This window comes from Balaenoptera physalus, assembly GCF_965194825.1.
Source record: "Balaenoptera physalus genome assembly, chromosome: 13".
Lineage (NCBI taxonomy): Eukaryota > Metazoa > Chordata > Mammalia > Artiodactyla > Balaenopteridae > Balaenoptera > Balaenoptera physalus.
Genome location: NC_138892.1, coordinates 17,467,590 through 17,484,486, shown reverse-complemented (window position 1 = coordinate 17,484,486; position 16,897 = coordinate 17,467,590). Strand labels below are relative to the sequence as shown.

General features: G+C 36.9%; 1 protein-coding gene and 1 long non-coding RNA gene across 2 annotated transcripts in view; both read right to left on the bottom strand.

Annotated features, from left to right (window-relative positions):
- Positions 1-16,897, bottom strand: part of LOC309640631 — a 317,179-nt gene that overhangs the window by 215,290 nt on the left and 84,992 nt on the right. The gene's annotated exons all lie outside the window — the stretch shown is intronic.
- ALDH1L2 (aldehyde dehydrogenase 1 family member L2) overlaps positions 1-16,897 on the bottom strand; it is a 56,211-nt gene that overhangs the window by 14,432 nt on the left and 24,882 nt on the right. Inside the window, exons 11-18 of the mRNA XM_082419388.1 lie at positions 13,409-13,528; positions 12,697-12,824; positions 11,054-11,204; positions 8,759-8,829; positions 8,579-8,684; positions 2,702-2,789; positions 2,131-2,224; positions 886-985 (exon numbers count right to left, since the gene is read on the bottom strand). Of these exons, the coding sequence (XP_082275514.1) occupies positions 886-985; positions 2,131-2,224; positions 2,702-2,789; positions 8,579-8,684; positions 8,759-8,829; positions 11,054-11,204; positions 12,697-12,824; positions 13,409-13,528 (858 nt within the window). The remainder of the gene's footprint in view (positions 1-885; positions 986-2,130; positions 2,225-2,701; positions 2,790-8,578; positions 8,685-8,758; positions 8,830-11,053; positions 11,205-12,696; positions 12,825-13,408; positions 13,529-16,897) is intronic.

The following is a 16,897-nucleotide window of genomic DNA, read 5'->3' as shown; positions in this document are numbered from 1 at the left end:
AGAAAAACACAAGCCCTTGGCCAAGTTAGTGTTGCTTGGAGATTCTTGGTTTTGATGTTTTTAGGAATTTTGCTTCTACTTTCCCCCTTTTGGTCCATGAGTACTTTAAAAAAAATGTACATAACATGAAGGACATAGTGATAAACAGATTTTGTGTTACAAGAAAATTTATTCTATACATTTAAATGTAATATTTCTATTTCTATACCAAATTTTGCTTTTAAAAATCTCTACATCAGTTTAAATAAATCATGAATGCCTATAAATCTCTACATCAGTTTTAAAAACCTGGCCTCCAAGTTTCAAAAACACGTTTAATTATAATGACATTATTTTTTTAAATTAAGTGCCCTGAGCAGTCCCAAATCTAAACATAAAGAGAATGGTTTCTGTTTATGATTAGATAGACCCAAGCGTTGGGCTTCCCTGGTGGTGCAGTGGTTAAGAATCTGCCTGCCAATGCTGGCGACATGGGTTCGAGCCTTGGTCCGGGAAGATCCCACATGCCGTGGAGCAACTAGGCCCGTGCACCACAACTACTGAGCCTGTGCTCTAGAGCCTGTGAACCACAACTACTGAGCCCACACACCACAACTACTGAAGTCCATGCGCCTAGAGCCTGTGCTCCGCGACAAGAGAAGCCACCACAATGAGAAGCCCGCGCACCACAACGAAAGTAGCGCTCACCGCAACTAGAGAAAGCCCGTGTGCAGCAACGAAGACTCAAGGCAGCCAAAAATAAAATCAATTAACTAATTAAGTAAAAAAAAAACCAAAAAAAAAAAAAAACCCCAACCAAGCGTCATTCTAAGGTTCCTGATGAGAAGGAGGTAGAATGTGTTTCAGAAGTGGGTACCTAGTTAGGTGGACTTGACCTACTCTTACCATTCGTACGGCCTTGTCAAGTTCACAGTCACTGAATATTATAAGGGGGGATTTGCCACCAAGTTCAAGGGAAACTTTCTTCAAGTTGCTCACAGCACAGCTAGAGAAAAATAAAGGGAATATGAGCATTTAGTCTGTCTATCAGTTTCTCTCTCTGTTTCTTCACCCATCAATTACTACTTAGCATGGGAAATATAACTGAGCCTCAGAAATATTAAGAAACTTATTCAAAGACAAAACATGAATGGTAGAATGGTGATAACAGTTGAAGCTGGGTGATGAGCACACAGGAGTTCATTACACTATTCTGTGAGCTTTGTGAATATTAGAAATCTTCTGTAATAAAAACTGGTTTCTTTTTAAATTCTGTGGTCAAATGATTAGAGATTATCATAGGTAAATTCAGATTCTTTAGGTGTAAGAATTTTGGTTACATAAAGGCCTGGCTAAGAATTTAATCTTTAACCAGATTACTGGCACATCGGGGGAAAAATAATCAATTTTTAGAAGTATACTGTTTATTTCTCCCTGTTTGCAAAAGTATTGTTATTTAAAGTGTTTTAAAAATACTCTTAAAAATTCAGAAAGAAGGAAAAAAATCACAGAATTCCACTCCATGGCTCAATGGCAACTATTTTTTTTTTTTTTTACCATTTTGATGTACTTATTTCTGGTCTGTATCCAAGCACAGCCTTTGTCTTATTTAACATAGTTAGGATTACCCAATACATACAATTTTATACGTTATTTTTCTTTCCATTTACCGTTTAACACTCCAATGTTATTAAAAATTCTACGTGACTGCACAGTATTCCATTATGTTAACAAACTTTAACCACTCCCTTATTTTGGACATTTAGATGGTTTGCATTTTTTTGAACTAATGTTACTGCTTTTTAGGAATTAATTTTATAAATAATCCAGATTTGATTTGTCTTTTATATGTCTTTTCAGTTTCTTACTTATGCTTCAAAACCAATTTGGGCTACAGCTTTAGTACCGAAAATGTTTTGTGCTTAATGATCGTTAAAGCTATCAGAACTTTCAGTACAACTCTGGTTTTGGGGACTTTGGAAAGTATTTTATTGCATTCAAACATTTCAATACCCTGCTGTGGTAAGATTTCTCTTCTAAATTCGATGTTATTTTTCTCCCTCCAAAAGCACCTTATTTAAAAAAGCAAAAACAAAGCCAAAGACCTGGTTTAACAGGATTTTTAGCAAATCAACACACTAAAACCAATACCTCTTCATGATCTGTTTGCCAATCAGAGTGGAACCAGTGAAACCAAGTTTGCGGATATCAGGATGTTCAGAAAGGCGCTGTCCTGCTATGCTACCTGTGGAATTATGGAATAAAACACAAATTAAAACATTATCGAGTTCTTATGGTAAAGGTGGCTTTGACTTCATTGAAGTAGATTTCTAAGCTCTCATTTAAATTTTAGTTTTACATTTTCTATACTAATAACAAAGTGACAAAAATCTGAATAATATCCTCCATGCAATTGTCAGTACCCCAAAGATGGGTATGCCTTGATTTTTTAATCTTCCAAAGCGACTTTTAAAAATTGAAATGGGCCACCATAGGGTGGTTTCACAATGCTGTACAATTTCCACCCCTCCCACCCTACTCATCTGCCACTGTATTTCCACTTTCAGATTTTAGCACATGGTAAGTATGTTTATACTTAACTGTTTGGTAAACTGTATTTAGTTTTAATATAGTTATAAGTCAGGACAAAACACCAGTGGAAAAACTCAGCTACCCTTGTACCATTCATTAGTTACAGCAAAGTGGGTCCTGGTTGGCTTACCTGAGCCTGGAATGATGTTGATTACCCCCTTTGGAAAGCCTGCTTTAACAGAGAGCTCTGCAAACTTCAAAGCAGTCAAGGGCGTGACCTGAGCAGAAGCAGACAGCAATTACCTACTTCAGATTCTGTCCTGTTCTTTAGATCAGTACCCAGCTTTCCTTCTATGGCCATACCAGAGTTCATTTTATTTTTTCTTTTATTGTGACGTAATTTCTGACTTACAGCAAAGTTGCAAAAAATAGTACAAACAATTCCTATGTATCCATCACCCAGATTGCTCAAATGTTAACATTTTACTACGTTTGCTTTATCCTCTTTCTCTCTCCCAATGTTTTTGAACTGTTTAAGAAGTAAAATTTGGTGTGTCCCTTTACCTCTAAATACTTTTGTGTACATTTCTTAAAAACAAAGGATTCTTTTACATAACCACAATACAATTACCAAAATCAGGAAATTAACAACTGCTAGAATACCTAATTTACACTCCTTTTTCAGTTTTCACCAATGGTCCCAATCATGTGCTTTGATAGAAAAAGAAAATCCAAGATCATGCATTGCATTTAGTTACCATGTGTATAGTTTCCCTTCCTCTGAAAGAGATTCTGAGTTTTCTTTTATATTTCATTACACTGACGTTTTCGATAAAAACAGACCAGTTATTTTGTACAATGTCCTTTTGTCTGGATTTGCTGTTTCCACATGATTAGATTCAGGTTATGCACTTTTGGCAAGAACACCACAGGAGTGATGCTGAATTCTCCTCAGTGCATTATATCAAGAGGAACATGCTGTTGAATAGTCCCAATGTTGGAAATGTTAACTTTGATCCTTTGGTAAAGGTGATCTGCCAAGTTTTATCACTGTAAATTACTGTAAAAAGAAAGGTAGCTACTTTGAGACTTTACACTTTGTAGTTAATAAATATTTTTTAGGGAGCTACTCTGAGACTATTTAAATATTCAGTTACTCCTCAAATTTCCACTAGTTTTAGTATCCATTGATGATTCCTGCCTGAATCAATCATTATTATGATGGTTGCTAAGTGGTGATTTTCTAATTCCATCATTCCTTCTACATATATTAATTAGTTGGCTTTCCACTATAAGAGCTTTCCTTTCTATCTAATCAATTAACATCAGTGTGAACTCATGGATTCTTACTTTATTCAAATGGTTATAATCTTTTACTACTGTTACTTTTTTTGAGGTTCAGATGGTTCCAGCTTTGGCTGATGGATCCTGTGTGGATCCTGTGCCTTTCTGACATGTCCCGATCATTCTTTGAGCATTTCCTTGCTTTTTGGCCCAACAAGATGTTCCAGGCACACCTTGTATTTTCCCTGTTCCAACCATTTTTTTCAAGAGGCCCAGGTTTCTTTTAGTGCAGAATAGTATTTTAAAACTGTGATATAATGGGAAATATATATTTGGTCTTTGTCTCTGGGTCCTGGCACAGAGTTCCTAAAACCTTGGAATCTCAAATGAAAAATGCCTTCTATATACTAATGAGATGGCTGGTAGCTGGGAGTCCCTTAGGTAGCTTCAGGATGGGTTTTTGTGGCCAGAAAGATCAGGCCATGATTAGAGAGTTGGAACTTTCAGCCCCAAACCAGGGGAGAGGGGCCAAAGTTTGAGTTCAATCACCGACAGCCAATGATTTAATCAATCGTACCTATGAAATGAAATTTCCATAAAAGCTCTCAACAGTGGGTTGAGGGCTCATTCTATCCTTCTTTCTGTTCATATTTGTAACTCTCTTCAACAGTGAAAAACATAGCTCCCAATATCCACAATATATTTACTTGTTTGCTTAATCCTAAAATGTACAGAAAGTAATTTGAGAATTAAACCATGTCCCCGTGAAAAAGAAGCCTACTAACTTCAATACTTATTTTCAGTGTTTTTGCCTCTAGTCTGAGGACATAGAGTCCAAATGTCATTCACAAGTTACTTGGGTGAGTGCTTCCTCACTCCCTTCGGCGTGGTGATGTTATTCATTTGAAATTTGGCTTGACTGATTTTTTTTTGTATTCGATTTCGGCCTCATCTATGTTGATTATGTTTCTTTTCTTTATTTGTTCATTTGCTGTCTTGTTGAGTATGGGAAACATGCTTCCAAAAGTGAGGACTATACAAAAGCACATTCAGAGAAGCGTTGTTCTCCTGGCCAGCCACCTCCCACCCCGAATCCTTTCCACCGCATCCTCCCCAAGTCTTGTAGTTAATCAACCTCATTAGTCTCCGGTTTATCCCTCGTATGTTTCTTTTTGCGCAAATGAAAACATACTTACTTTCCCTTTCTTTTTATAAAAAAATTGGTATAGTTACGGATCTCATTTTAAAGATCTATTACAGCAATGCATATCTCGGAAGCAAAATGAAAGTCATATTTTTACACTCTTAAAAAGCAATGCTGATCAAGTCTTAAATTAGGACTCGGTTAGCTTGGTCTCAAAAAATGGAATGGGCGAAAACTGAGCTGTGAATAGAAAATAGTAGAGCTTCTATTTGTATATTTCAACGGAGAAAGATATGAAATAAATCAAACATAACTAACATTTATTATGTGGCTGGATAATGGTACTCTCACTCTGTCTGAATGAAGGTCAGATGGTCACTGGTCACAGAGGTACGTGTGGTATCCTAGGAAAGAATAGGAGCTCACAAGGCCAAGGGAAAAACAGTGGTTTCCCCACTTGCTCATGTGCTTTCAGAATATTGCCGTGTGTTGACGTTTACAGGCCAGGTTGCATGGGTTCATAGACTATGTTGTTGTTTTAACTAATGCAAACTTCATAAAATGATCAAGTGACTTAAAAAGAATCTACATAGAAACTGCATAATAAATAATACTAATAGAGCAAATACAAGTAAACAACAAGAAAAAAGCAGGGTTAACATTTTTCCTCCTTCTAGTAACAGGTCCATGACAATAACATTGTGAGGTTTAAAAAAAATGGCAATCTAGTTAGACTTGACAAGAAATTTCAAATGCCCAAATATTTGAAATTGTCAAGAAGATATTTCCAATAGTGGATTTATATCTACTATAGTTAAAGACAATCCTAGACCAAAGTGTATTTTATTATGCCTTAGTATGAAGTCATCATGATTAGAAAGACTTTTTAAAAAACTATCCTAAATTAGTGATAATTTTTTTAAAGTAAGAATAAAAAGATTTTATGCCATTAATAAATAAAATAAAACAAATTGTTTCATCTTTATCTCATCCCTTTTCATTTTATTGATTTTCTTCCATTCGGCTAAACAACTGGAATATAGGTTTATATTATGGCAGGATTATAGGTTTAAATGATATATGGGAAAGCATTTAGCAGTGTTCTGGGCACGAGTAGGTCATTATTAAATATTAGATTAAAAAAGGTGTTAGAGCCTGACAGACCTGGACCAGTTCAGACCATGGGAATCTGTACTTCTTACCTGGTAAAGGGGGGAAAGCCAACTGATTCAGCCCTCCTGCCATTTGCACAGGGCCTTAATACTATCAATGGTTTCATATCATAATAAAAATATATCTCCCACATAACAATGGCAACTTTGGGTCTTTCATTCTCAGGATTAAAATTATCATCAATCATTAAACTATCAGTTTTAAACTGCAGATAGAGTTAGACTGTAATTTCCACAGGAACAGAAATTTTATGTCTTTGTCACTGATAATATGCCTGGCAAACAGTGGGCACTCAATACATGTTTGTAAATTTTGAACATTCTATGTAATCACTAGGGTTTTCCAATGCTTAGCACTCTCTTTGGATGCCATATAGCGGTTCTCAACCCTGACTGTACCTTAGAAACTAATGTGAAGATTTTAAGTAATACCGATGCCTGGCCTCTGACCCAGACCAATTAAATTAGAATCTCTGCCAATGGGGCCCAGATATCAGTATTTTTAAAAGAGAACTCCAGATGATTCTAATGTGCAGCCAGGATTGAGCACCACTGGGCTAGGTTATCTGCCTTCTCTCTTCACTTTACTAGCTTCTTGCTGTTTAATGAGTGTTGCTGCTTGGGAGAAACAGCACTCATACAGGATGCTGGTGAACTATTCCATTCCCATGGAAGGATGAGCCAGTAGCTATCACACAAACACATGTATCTTTTAACTAAGCGAGTCTGCTATTAGGAACATACCACCCTATAAAGATAATTGCACATGTGCATGATGCCATATTTAAAAGGTTATTAACTGCAACATAGTTTATAACAGCAAAAAGATGGGAAAATCTCAATATCTATTAATTAGGTATTGGTTAAATAAAATATTGTTTATCTACACACTGGAAACTGTTTTAAAAAAAGAAGTTTTGGGGACTTCCCTGGTGGCCCAGTGGGTAAGACTCCAAGCTCCCAGTGCAGGGGGCTGGGTTCGATCTGTGTTTGGGGAACTAGATCCTGCGTGCATGCCGCAACTGAGTCCGCATGCCGCAACTAAAAGATCCCGCATGCCACAACTAAGACCCGGCACGGCATAAATAAATAAATAAATACATATTTAAAATTTTTTAAAATTAAAAAACAATGCTTAACACAGCATGTGGCACATACTAAGTGCTCAATAAATTTTTTTTTTAAAAAGTTATTTTTTCCCCCTTTGGTAGTATGTATAGAATGCTACTATTTTATTTTATTTTAATTTTGTACTGTATTATGGTTAGAACACTTAACATGACATCTACCCTCTTAAATTGTTAAGTGTACAATACAGTATAGTTAACTACAGGCAAAATGATGTGTAGCAGATTTCTAGAACTTACTCATCTTGCATAATTGAAACTTTATGCCTGTTGATTAGCAATTTCCCATTTCCCCTTCTCCTCCTGTGTGTTTTTTAATTGGTTAAAAAATATTTTTTAAAAATTATTTATTTATTTAATTTTAAAAATATGTTTGTATACACAGAGAATATTTCTAGAATACCTAAGAAACTAATAAATAACAATAACACTGGTGGCCTCTGGGAGGTAAATTGGTGGGCTGGGGGAATAAGAGGGAGACTTTTCACTATCTACCTCTTGGTATCTTTTGAATTAAAAAATTTTTGAATGTATACCTGTTTTTTTTACTGAAATTGTTTTTAATGAGGAAAACAAGATGGCTGTGGTCACATGACTATGTAGTTATGACAAATGAAATTGTATTTTTTTTAAGTCCTAAAAGAATAGTTAATAAGTAACAAACTGTAAACTCTTCTTGAATAGAGACCAAGTTTTCTCCACAACTTGGGTACCTCAGAATGTCTACCACTGTGCACTGTCCAGAGTAAATGCTCAGCCAGGTGTTAAGTTGGCTACCATATTTTTTTTCTTGAAAAGCTACTGTAGCATTAAAAAGATGTTTTTGAGAACTCTATCATCTGAATTATTTTTTAAATTATTTCCTCATTTTCCACATGTATATATTTCCACACAGCTGCCACAGTTATATACATTCTTTTGCATGCTTGTCCCTCATCTTGCATAACTTTACAATATTTTTGATAATGAAAATTTGAATGTCTGCAAAAAACTTTTTCTTTTGATATGTCGTAGCTATTCTAAATAACTCCCTTACTACTGGGCATGTGGCATTTTGCAAGAATTGAATTGGTTTGTAGAAGTTTAATGGATTTCACTGACATACACTATGCCTGCTTCCACTGTCACGGAAGTTCTAAATTTTGGAATCCCCACAGGATACACTGGGTAGCTATTAAAAATGGATATTTACTAATATGAAAAGATGCCCATGATATATGAAATGATGTTGTGATATATGATCCCATTTTTGTTTAAAGACATAGTATTTGTAAATGTACGTCTCTGGTTTTAAGTAAACAGGAGAGGAGGAGATGCTGCACCTGGCCCCGCGGTCTTACCTGTGCCGGCTTGAGCACTAAGGTGTTGCCTGCTGCCAAGCACGCGGCGCTCTTCCACGCCAGCATCATCAGCGGGTAGTTCCAGGGGATGATGATGGCACAGACACTGCCGGGGAAGAAAGACATCCTCAGTCCTCTCGAACTAACACAAGTCACTCAGAAGCGCTCTCCTTGTCTTACCCAAGTGGCTCCTTCCTGGTGAAGGTCAGATTGCGATTTGGACGGGCCTGGTTGATGGGAATTGTAGAACCCTAAAGAATGAAAAAGGTTGATACTATTTTACTAATTTCAGGGGGTAAACTTAACAAATCCATTTTCTGTCTGCCTCTCTTGCTTTTCCTTAGCTGATATTAAAAAAGCAGTGTTCAATTTATGAGAACTACATCTACACCTAAAAAGGAACTGCTATGTCTTTCTCAAAAGAACTGAGACACAGGAGAAAAAAAACATAATTCTAATTTAATCGCCTCCATTCCCAATTTCTAGGCATGGCAGAGAATGTTAACTGCCTGAGCAATATCCATTCTCCCCTCTGTTCTTAGTAACAGAAACCCTATATTGATAATGGGAATGGCAATGTGCCCAGATAAACTACTACGTTCCCCAGTTTCCATAGCAGATAGGGATGGCCAATGAAAGACGTAAGCACAAAGCACTGAAAGGGGAACACTCTTTAAATTAGGTTGACTCAGCTTGGACAAGTGCTCTTTTACTCTTCCCCTCACTCTCACTTTTTCCTTCTTCCTGCTCAGAATGTTGCTAAAAAGGCTGGCACTGCAGTGGTTATCATGAGACCAAGAAGCAGCCATGAGGGTAGAGATCATATGGTATAAGGATGCCCTGGCAAAGAAAGAGCAGGAATCTTTATCTCACACACTGGACTTGATTGCCTGCCTTTGGACTCCTGAAAGTGAGATAAAAACAAACTTCTTAGTTGGGTTTTCTATTATACGCAGCCAAATTTGATCCCAGCTGATTCATGACAGTAGTCTTTAACTGAAGCTATACATCTGTTTTGCCACATAAAATATTATTGCTGTTACTAATACAAGTAAGTGTACAATCTCTTATCTGAAACCCTTGGGGCCAGGTGTGTTTTGGGATTCAGAATTTTTTGACTTTAGAAACATAATATAATGTATATACCTTATACAATGTTATTATATCTATAACCTCCAATAAGGTCTGGGGCAGTCCCCCATAATCAAGCATATGAATATTTATTCAGTGAAATATATGAATATTCACTCTAAGCAATATGAATAAAGATTATAGACTCATCTTGGTTCAGGTCAGGTTTTGGCGCCAAATGAGTTCGAACCAATCAAACAAATCAATTTTCAGGTTTCACAGCAATTTGGATTTCATAATTGAGGATTAAGGATGGACTTGAACTGCTCTTATTAAATACTTATATATGTATGATTTTGCGGCTGAACAATAATTAAAACGACATTTATGTGCAAGACCTACTATGGTGCAGACTTTAATCCTGTAGTATATAAACACTTGTTTCTAATCCTCATAACATAACTTGCAAGGTATGGATTATTGTGACCATTTTACAGACGAGGAAAGTAAGGCAAAGAGAGGTAAATAACTTTAACAACAATAGCTGGTAAGTGTCAAAGCTGAGGCTTGGAACCAGTTCTCTCTGATTCTATATTAACGGTGTTGGCAGCAATGTGCCCAGATAAAATATTACGTTTCACAGTCTCCTTAGCAGAGACAGCCAACAGGAGATGTAAGCACAAGGTGTAGGAGGATGGGAATGCTTTTTAAAGTCCTTTACCTTTCTCCCTCTTCCCCACTTCCTCCTTGCTGCTGGGAATGTGGCTGTGATGGCTGGTGCTTCAATGGTTACCATGAGTCTATGAGTGGCATGCATTCTGCTGTTTGCTGCAAGCCCTATCTCCCTTCTGTATCCCAATACCAAAGCCACGTATAGTTGCCATTTATCATCACACACGTAATATTTATTTTCTTGTAGAAAAAAGGAAATGGAAATTTTTATCGAACTCATGTCTTTAAAATCTTTTTCTTATAACCAGTCTGCATAGCCCATCTATGTTAGCTCTCTGACCTCTGTAGGTATTTGAGTTTTCAATTCCTCCATGATACCAGGCTTCTCTCTATATGCTAACAAGACTATTAGATGCTCTCAAGAGACATTATAGTAAAGTACAAAGAACATCATTAGATTTTAGGTTCAGAAAATCTTGAGTTCAAGTCCTAGCTCTATGGTTTACTTACTATGTGACCATAGGTAAGTCATTCATTGTCCTCAAGCCTCAATTTCCTCACCTGTAATAAGAGTTAATAGATATCCACCTACCTCAGATGATTGTTATAAGGATAAGATGAGAAAACCTACGTAAGGAGTGGCTCTGACAAAGTGTCTCTACAAACTAATAAACATTCGTCCCTTTTCCTCTTGGAATGATCTACATGGAGACAAACAACATTTGCACTTACTTGAATTTTGTCACACCAGCCAGCAAAATATCTGAATGTTTGCACAGACATTCCAATGTGAGTCTTCAGAGCCAAGGTGTAGACAGCCCCTGAATCGAGGGCTTCGATGGTTGCCAGCTCTTCCTGGTTCTCTTCCAGTAGGTCTGCTAGTCTGTATGGATAAAGAAATTCATTCAACAGATATTGAGTTGCTACTGCGTTTAATGCATCATCCTAAGGGCTGAGAACTCAGAGGTGAACACAAATGAACCAGGTCTCTGTCCTCATGGAGAACATGGTCTAGTAGGGAAGACAGACATTCAACAAAAAATTTCATTAATAATTTGTTTGAAGAGTTATAATGAAGAAGCAGAGGGTGTTGGAACTCTGTATCATTTGCATCATAGATGTATAAGAAGTAAAATAGTGATTGAGCCACAGTAATCCAAGGAGATCAATGATAGAAAACAGTGGGAATGTGGATAGTTCATGAATACACTGGGAGATGTTAGGGGGCAAACCACACTCCTAGAGAACCCAGGAACACTTGAGGATTTCTGGTTGGTACAGAAATATTTCCAACACTAGCTGAAAAGGACAAAGACAGAAAAACATGGAATGAATTATAAACACTGCAACAGGTTTCTGTTTGGTGTCTAGTTTCTTTGGGAAGATAAGTACAAGACTGTCTAATGACTATGAAATAGTCAAAGTTCATCTTTTGTGTTCACCTCCTCCATTTGTTTTCCTTCCTTCCTTTAGTGGTTCTGAGATGTTCCTTTGGGACCATTCCAAAGTCAGGCTTGAAATCCTCCTCCCTAATGTTTCTTTCAGATCCTGCTCCAAGAAATCTTTGGACAAAGTCAGCTATTTGGCTTTTAGTAAGTAGAAAACTGAATTTATGATCGACTCTAATTACTCTTGGCATACTCAGCTACCGATTTATAATACCCTTTCCAGGCCTTAGTGTTTTTCCTCCTTGCTCCTACTCCCTACACATGAAGTAGATTTAAAATTTCCCTTTGGAAACAACAGGGTGCTGGATGTTCTCCATGTGCAGTCTCCACCCTGCTCTGTGACCCCTGGAGGATGACCTTTATAGACTACATCACAGGCTCCCGTGCTCTCTCACTGGGCATGGCTAATGAGGGGCCAGTGGGAGGCACCCCCAGGAGACTGGCAAACTGGAGGATAAAATGGTCTGGGATTTGAATCCTCTGGTTGCCTCAGTGATGGGCTGTAGATCAGCAGATGCTGTGTCCTTCTACCAAAACCCACTGTAGTGTGGTCTTTTCCTACAGCTATAGATCTTACCTGATTCTAGTAACAGCTCCTTCCTCTGTCCCTTCAGGCCTTGGAGTAGGAGCACCTTCCCCCTGTTCTACCCCTGCCTGGGTGCTTCACTATCCTTTGACGGATTCCCTTGACCTTGCTCACATCTTTACAAAGTCCTTTACTAAACTTCTTCTGGTACAGGCACACTGACTGAAACAAGCAACAGTACAAAAATCAGGAACTCGTATATATTGGATTTTATAGGATGCAAGGAACAAAAGACATGCTATATAACAGGTGCATGCTAGAATGTTTTGAAGAAATTTTTAAAATCTTGGCAATGTTAGTCAGTATCCAAAGGCCACAGGCTGTGTTCTTAAAAATCATACCTGTACATCAATATTCCTCTTTCTCGTGCATTCATTCTTCCCCATTCACCATTTTCAAAAGCATCTTTGGCTGCTGCTACTGCTTTATCAACATCCACCAAAGAGGCATAGGATACTTTGCATATCGTCTATTTCAAGGTAGGAAAAAATAGGTTCTAGGTTATTTATATATGGAGATATGCAACTATGTTTCTTGGGATTAATTATTATACTATAAAATTCAAAGAATTTTTATGATGGAAAATCAATACTTCCAGTAATATAGTAAAGAAAAAGAAACAATTTTAACATGAAAATTATGAGCCTAAAATTTAGTACTTCGCATGTCACACTACACTATGAGAAGACACATTTAGGAAACTGTATTTCTTCTCTTGCCTTGGGGAAGCTGAATTTCTCACCATGAGCTTACAAGGTCTGAGATTTTTTTTTCACACATATAGCTTTATGTGGAATTGTGCTTCTGATGTGTATAGGTATAGTGATCCATCCAAAGTCATCATAAATATTCATTCTTTAAAGTTGGTTACTGTAGTTAACAGCAGCCAGTATCAGAACTGAATAGTTGAAAGAAATGCATGAAGTACATTTATATTAAGTGCTCAGAGGCAGAGTAATAGAATAAGTAACTTTTTAAGACTGTTTTATAACAGTGTATAAGTGAAAAAAATCCATGATCAGTGGTCACTACGCACGCTAAGAAATTACTCACAGATCCATCTGTTGGGTTGATGGTGTCATAAGTCTTTCCATCATCGGCATCTGTGAACTGTCCATTTATGAAACACTGATATGGCATTTTTACTGTCATTTCATTGACCTCCTTTGAAACCTAAGAGAGAGAATTATATTAATAGATTCAATGGATTTCTGTGCATATGCATTTGATACCAAATAGCAATAAAGAAGCTTATCACTAATGCAGAGGGAGACGTTAAGTCAATGGGATTCTACTGCTTACTGTCCAGAAGAGACAAGCATATGTAATATTTAGGCCTCATGATGCTTAGATTGGCCATTGAGACAGGAGGTCAGCTTCTGTAATGACCGAAGGACTCTAGGGGGAGCTTTATAAAGAGAGATGAAATATGACTCATCTCATAGAGATGAAATATGACTCAGAAGACCTCAAGATAATGGAAACACCACCATCTAGTGGCAACATCTGTGGAGTGCACCAACTGCTGTCATTCAAAGTTTTGAAATTGCCTGTCAATAGGTTTCCTTTTACACTGGTGCCTTTTAAGTTTTCTTTCCAGTGTTCTTCCCCATTTTCACTTTCCCTCTCTTACATATGTGTTGCTTAAATTGTACTCTCTACTATTGGCTGGCAAGTGAATTTAGATTAGTCCATTAACCTCTATAAATCTCAGTTTTTTCAACAATAAAATGGGGATAATATACCTGCTTCATACAGTTATTAAGAGACATAATTAAAATTATATATGTGAAAGAGCATTATTGGCATAAAATCCCACATCAGTGAAGGCATTAAAAAGGAAATTGAATGATTTCAGAAATTATTTTACATAGAGAAATTGATGATGCCTGGAAAAGAAACAAAAAATAGCAAGAGGGTAGCTTGCTGCTCATCATCAGTAAGCATTAGAGAAACACAAATCAAACTACAAAACTACCACCTCACACGGGTCAGAATGGCCATCATTAAACAGTCTACAAATAACAAATGCTGGAGAGGATGTGGAGAAAAGGGAACCCTCCTACACTGTTGGTGGGAATTAAATTGGTGCAGCCACTATGGAAAACGGTATGGAGGTTCCTTAAAAAACTAAAAATAGAGTTGCCATATGATCCAGCAATCCCACTCCTAGGCATATATCCAGACAAAACTTTAAATCTGAAAAGATACATGCACCCCAATGTTCATAGCAGCACAGAATACTACTCAGCCATAAAAAAGCAATGTGCAATAACTGAAATTTTAAAAGTCACTGGAGAGGTTCAACAGTAGATTCAAGCAGGCAGAAGAAAGAATTAGCAAACCAGAAAATGGGTCAATAGAGATATCCGGCCTGAAAATAGGAAGGAAAAAGAATTTGAAAAATGAATAGAGGGACTTCCCTGGTGGTCCAGTGAGTAAGATGCTGTGCTCCCAATGCAGGGGGCCTGGGTTTAATCCCTGGTTGGGGAACTAGATCCCACATGCATGCTGCAACTAAGAGTTCCCATGCCACAACTAAGAGTCTGCATGTCACAACTAAAGATCCCACGTGCCGCAGTGAAGACCCGGCACAGCCAAAATAAATTTAAAAAATAAATAAATAAATAAATAAATATTTTAAAAAAATGAATAGAGCCTTAGAAGCCTGCAGAACACCATCAAATGTACCAACACATGCGTAATGAGAGTCCCAGGAATGAGCAGAGAAGGGGAGAGGGGCAGAAAGAATATTTGAAGAATTAATGGCTGAAAATGTCCCAAATTTGATGAAAAACATTAATCTGCACATCCAAGAAGCTCAATAAACTCCAAGTAGAAAAATCTCAGAGATCCATCTTAAACACATCATACAAAAATGGTCAAGAGCCAAAGACAAAGAGGGAATCTTGAAAGCAGCAAGGGAGGAGCAACTCCTCACATAAAAGGGATCCTCAATAAAATTAACCGATGACTTATCCTCAGAAACCACGGAGGCCAGAAAGCAATAGGATGATATATTCATAGTGCTGAAAGAAAGAGACTGTCAACCGAAAGTTCCACATACAGCAAAAATACCCTCCAAGAACAAAGGAGAAATTAAGTCATTCCCAAATGAATGAAAATAGCACATTGCTAGCACATGAACATTGCTTGCACATGAACATTGCTAGCACACTGCCTTTCAAAAAGTACTAAAAGGTGTCCTTCCGGCAGAAATGGAAGGACACTAGACAGTAATTTAAATCTACATGAAGAAATAAAGAACACTGACAAAGGTAAATATAAGTCAGTATAAATGTATTTTTGCTTTTAAACCTTTTTCTTCTTCTATCTGATTTGAAAGGCAACTGCATAAAGCAATAATTATAAAACTTTGTTGGTGGGTTTATAATGTATAAAGATGTATTTGTATGACAGTAGTAGCACAAATAAGGGGGTAGGGAGCAGAGCTATACTGTAGCAAATTTTTTCTACACTATTGATATTAAGTTGGTATTAATCTGAGCTAGAATGTTTTAAGAAAAACGTCTCTTGGAATCCTCAAGGCAACCATTAAGAAAATAAAAATATATAGCAAAAGAGATTAAACTGGCATACAAGACAATATCCATTTAACAAAAAAGAGAGCAGTAAAGGAGTAGAGGAGCAAAAAAGGCATAAAACAAGACATATAGAAGCCCAAGTGGCAAAAGAACAAACAGATTAATTAGACTTAATCAAATTTTAAAACTTTTGTGTGTTAAAGGACACTATCAAAAAAGTGAAAAGAAAACCCACAGAATGGGACAAAATATTTACAAATAATAAATCTGATTAGGGTCTAGTATCCAAAATATACTAAGGCCTCTTACAACTCAAAAATTAAAAAGACAAATATCCCAGTTAAAAAAGAAGCAAAGGATTTGAGGGAATTCCCTGGTGGTCCGGTGGTTAGGACTGGGCGTCCTCACTGCCAGGGGCCTGGGTTCCATCCCTGGTTGGGGAACTAAGATCTTACAAGCTGCTTGGTGAGGCCAAAAAAACCAAACCAAAACAAAACAAAAGAAACAACAAAAATGACAGAAAAAAAAAAAAACAGGTGAAATATTTGAATAGGTATTTCTCCAAAGAAGACATGCAAGTGGCCAATAAGCACATGAAAAGATGTTTATCATTAGTCATTAGGGAAATGTAAATCAAAACCACAACAAGATATCACTTCACACCTGCTAGAACAGCTGAAAGAAAAAAGACAGACAATAGCATATGTTGGTGAAGACATGAAGAAATTAGAAGCTTCCTACATTGCTACTGGCATTGTAAAATGGTATAGTCACTTTGGAAAGCAGATGGGCAGTTCCTCAAAAAGTTAAACATAGAGTTACTATATGACTCATCAATTCCACTTCTAGATATTTACCCAAGAGAACTGAGAACATATGTTCACACAAAAACTTATACATGAATTTTCATAACAGCATTATTTATAATAGCCCAAAAGTAGAAACAGTCCAAATGTACACCAACTGAGGAAAGGATAAACAAAATGTAGTTTATCCA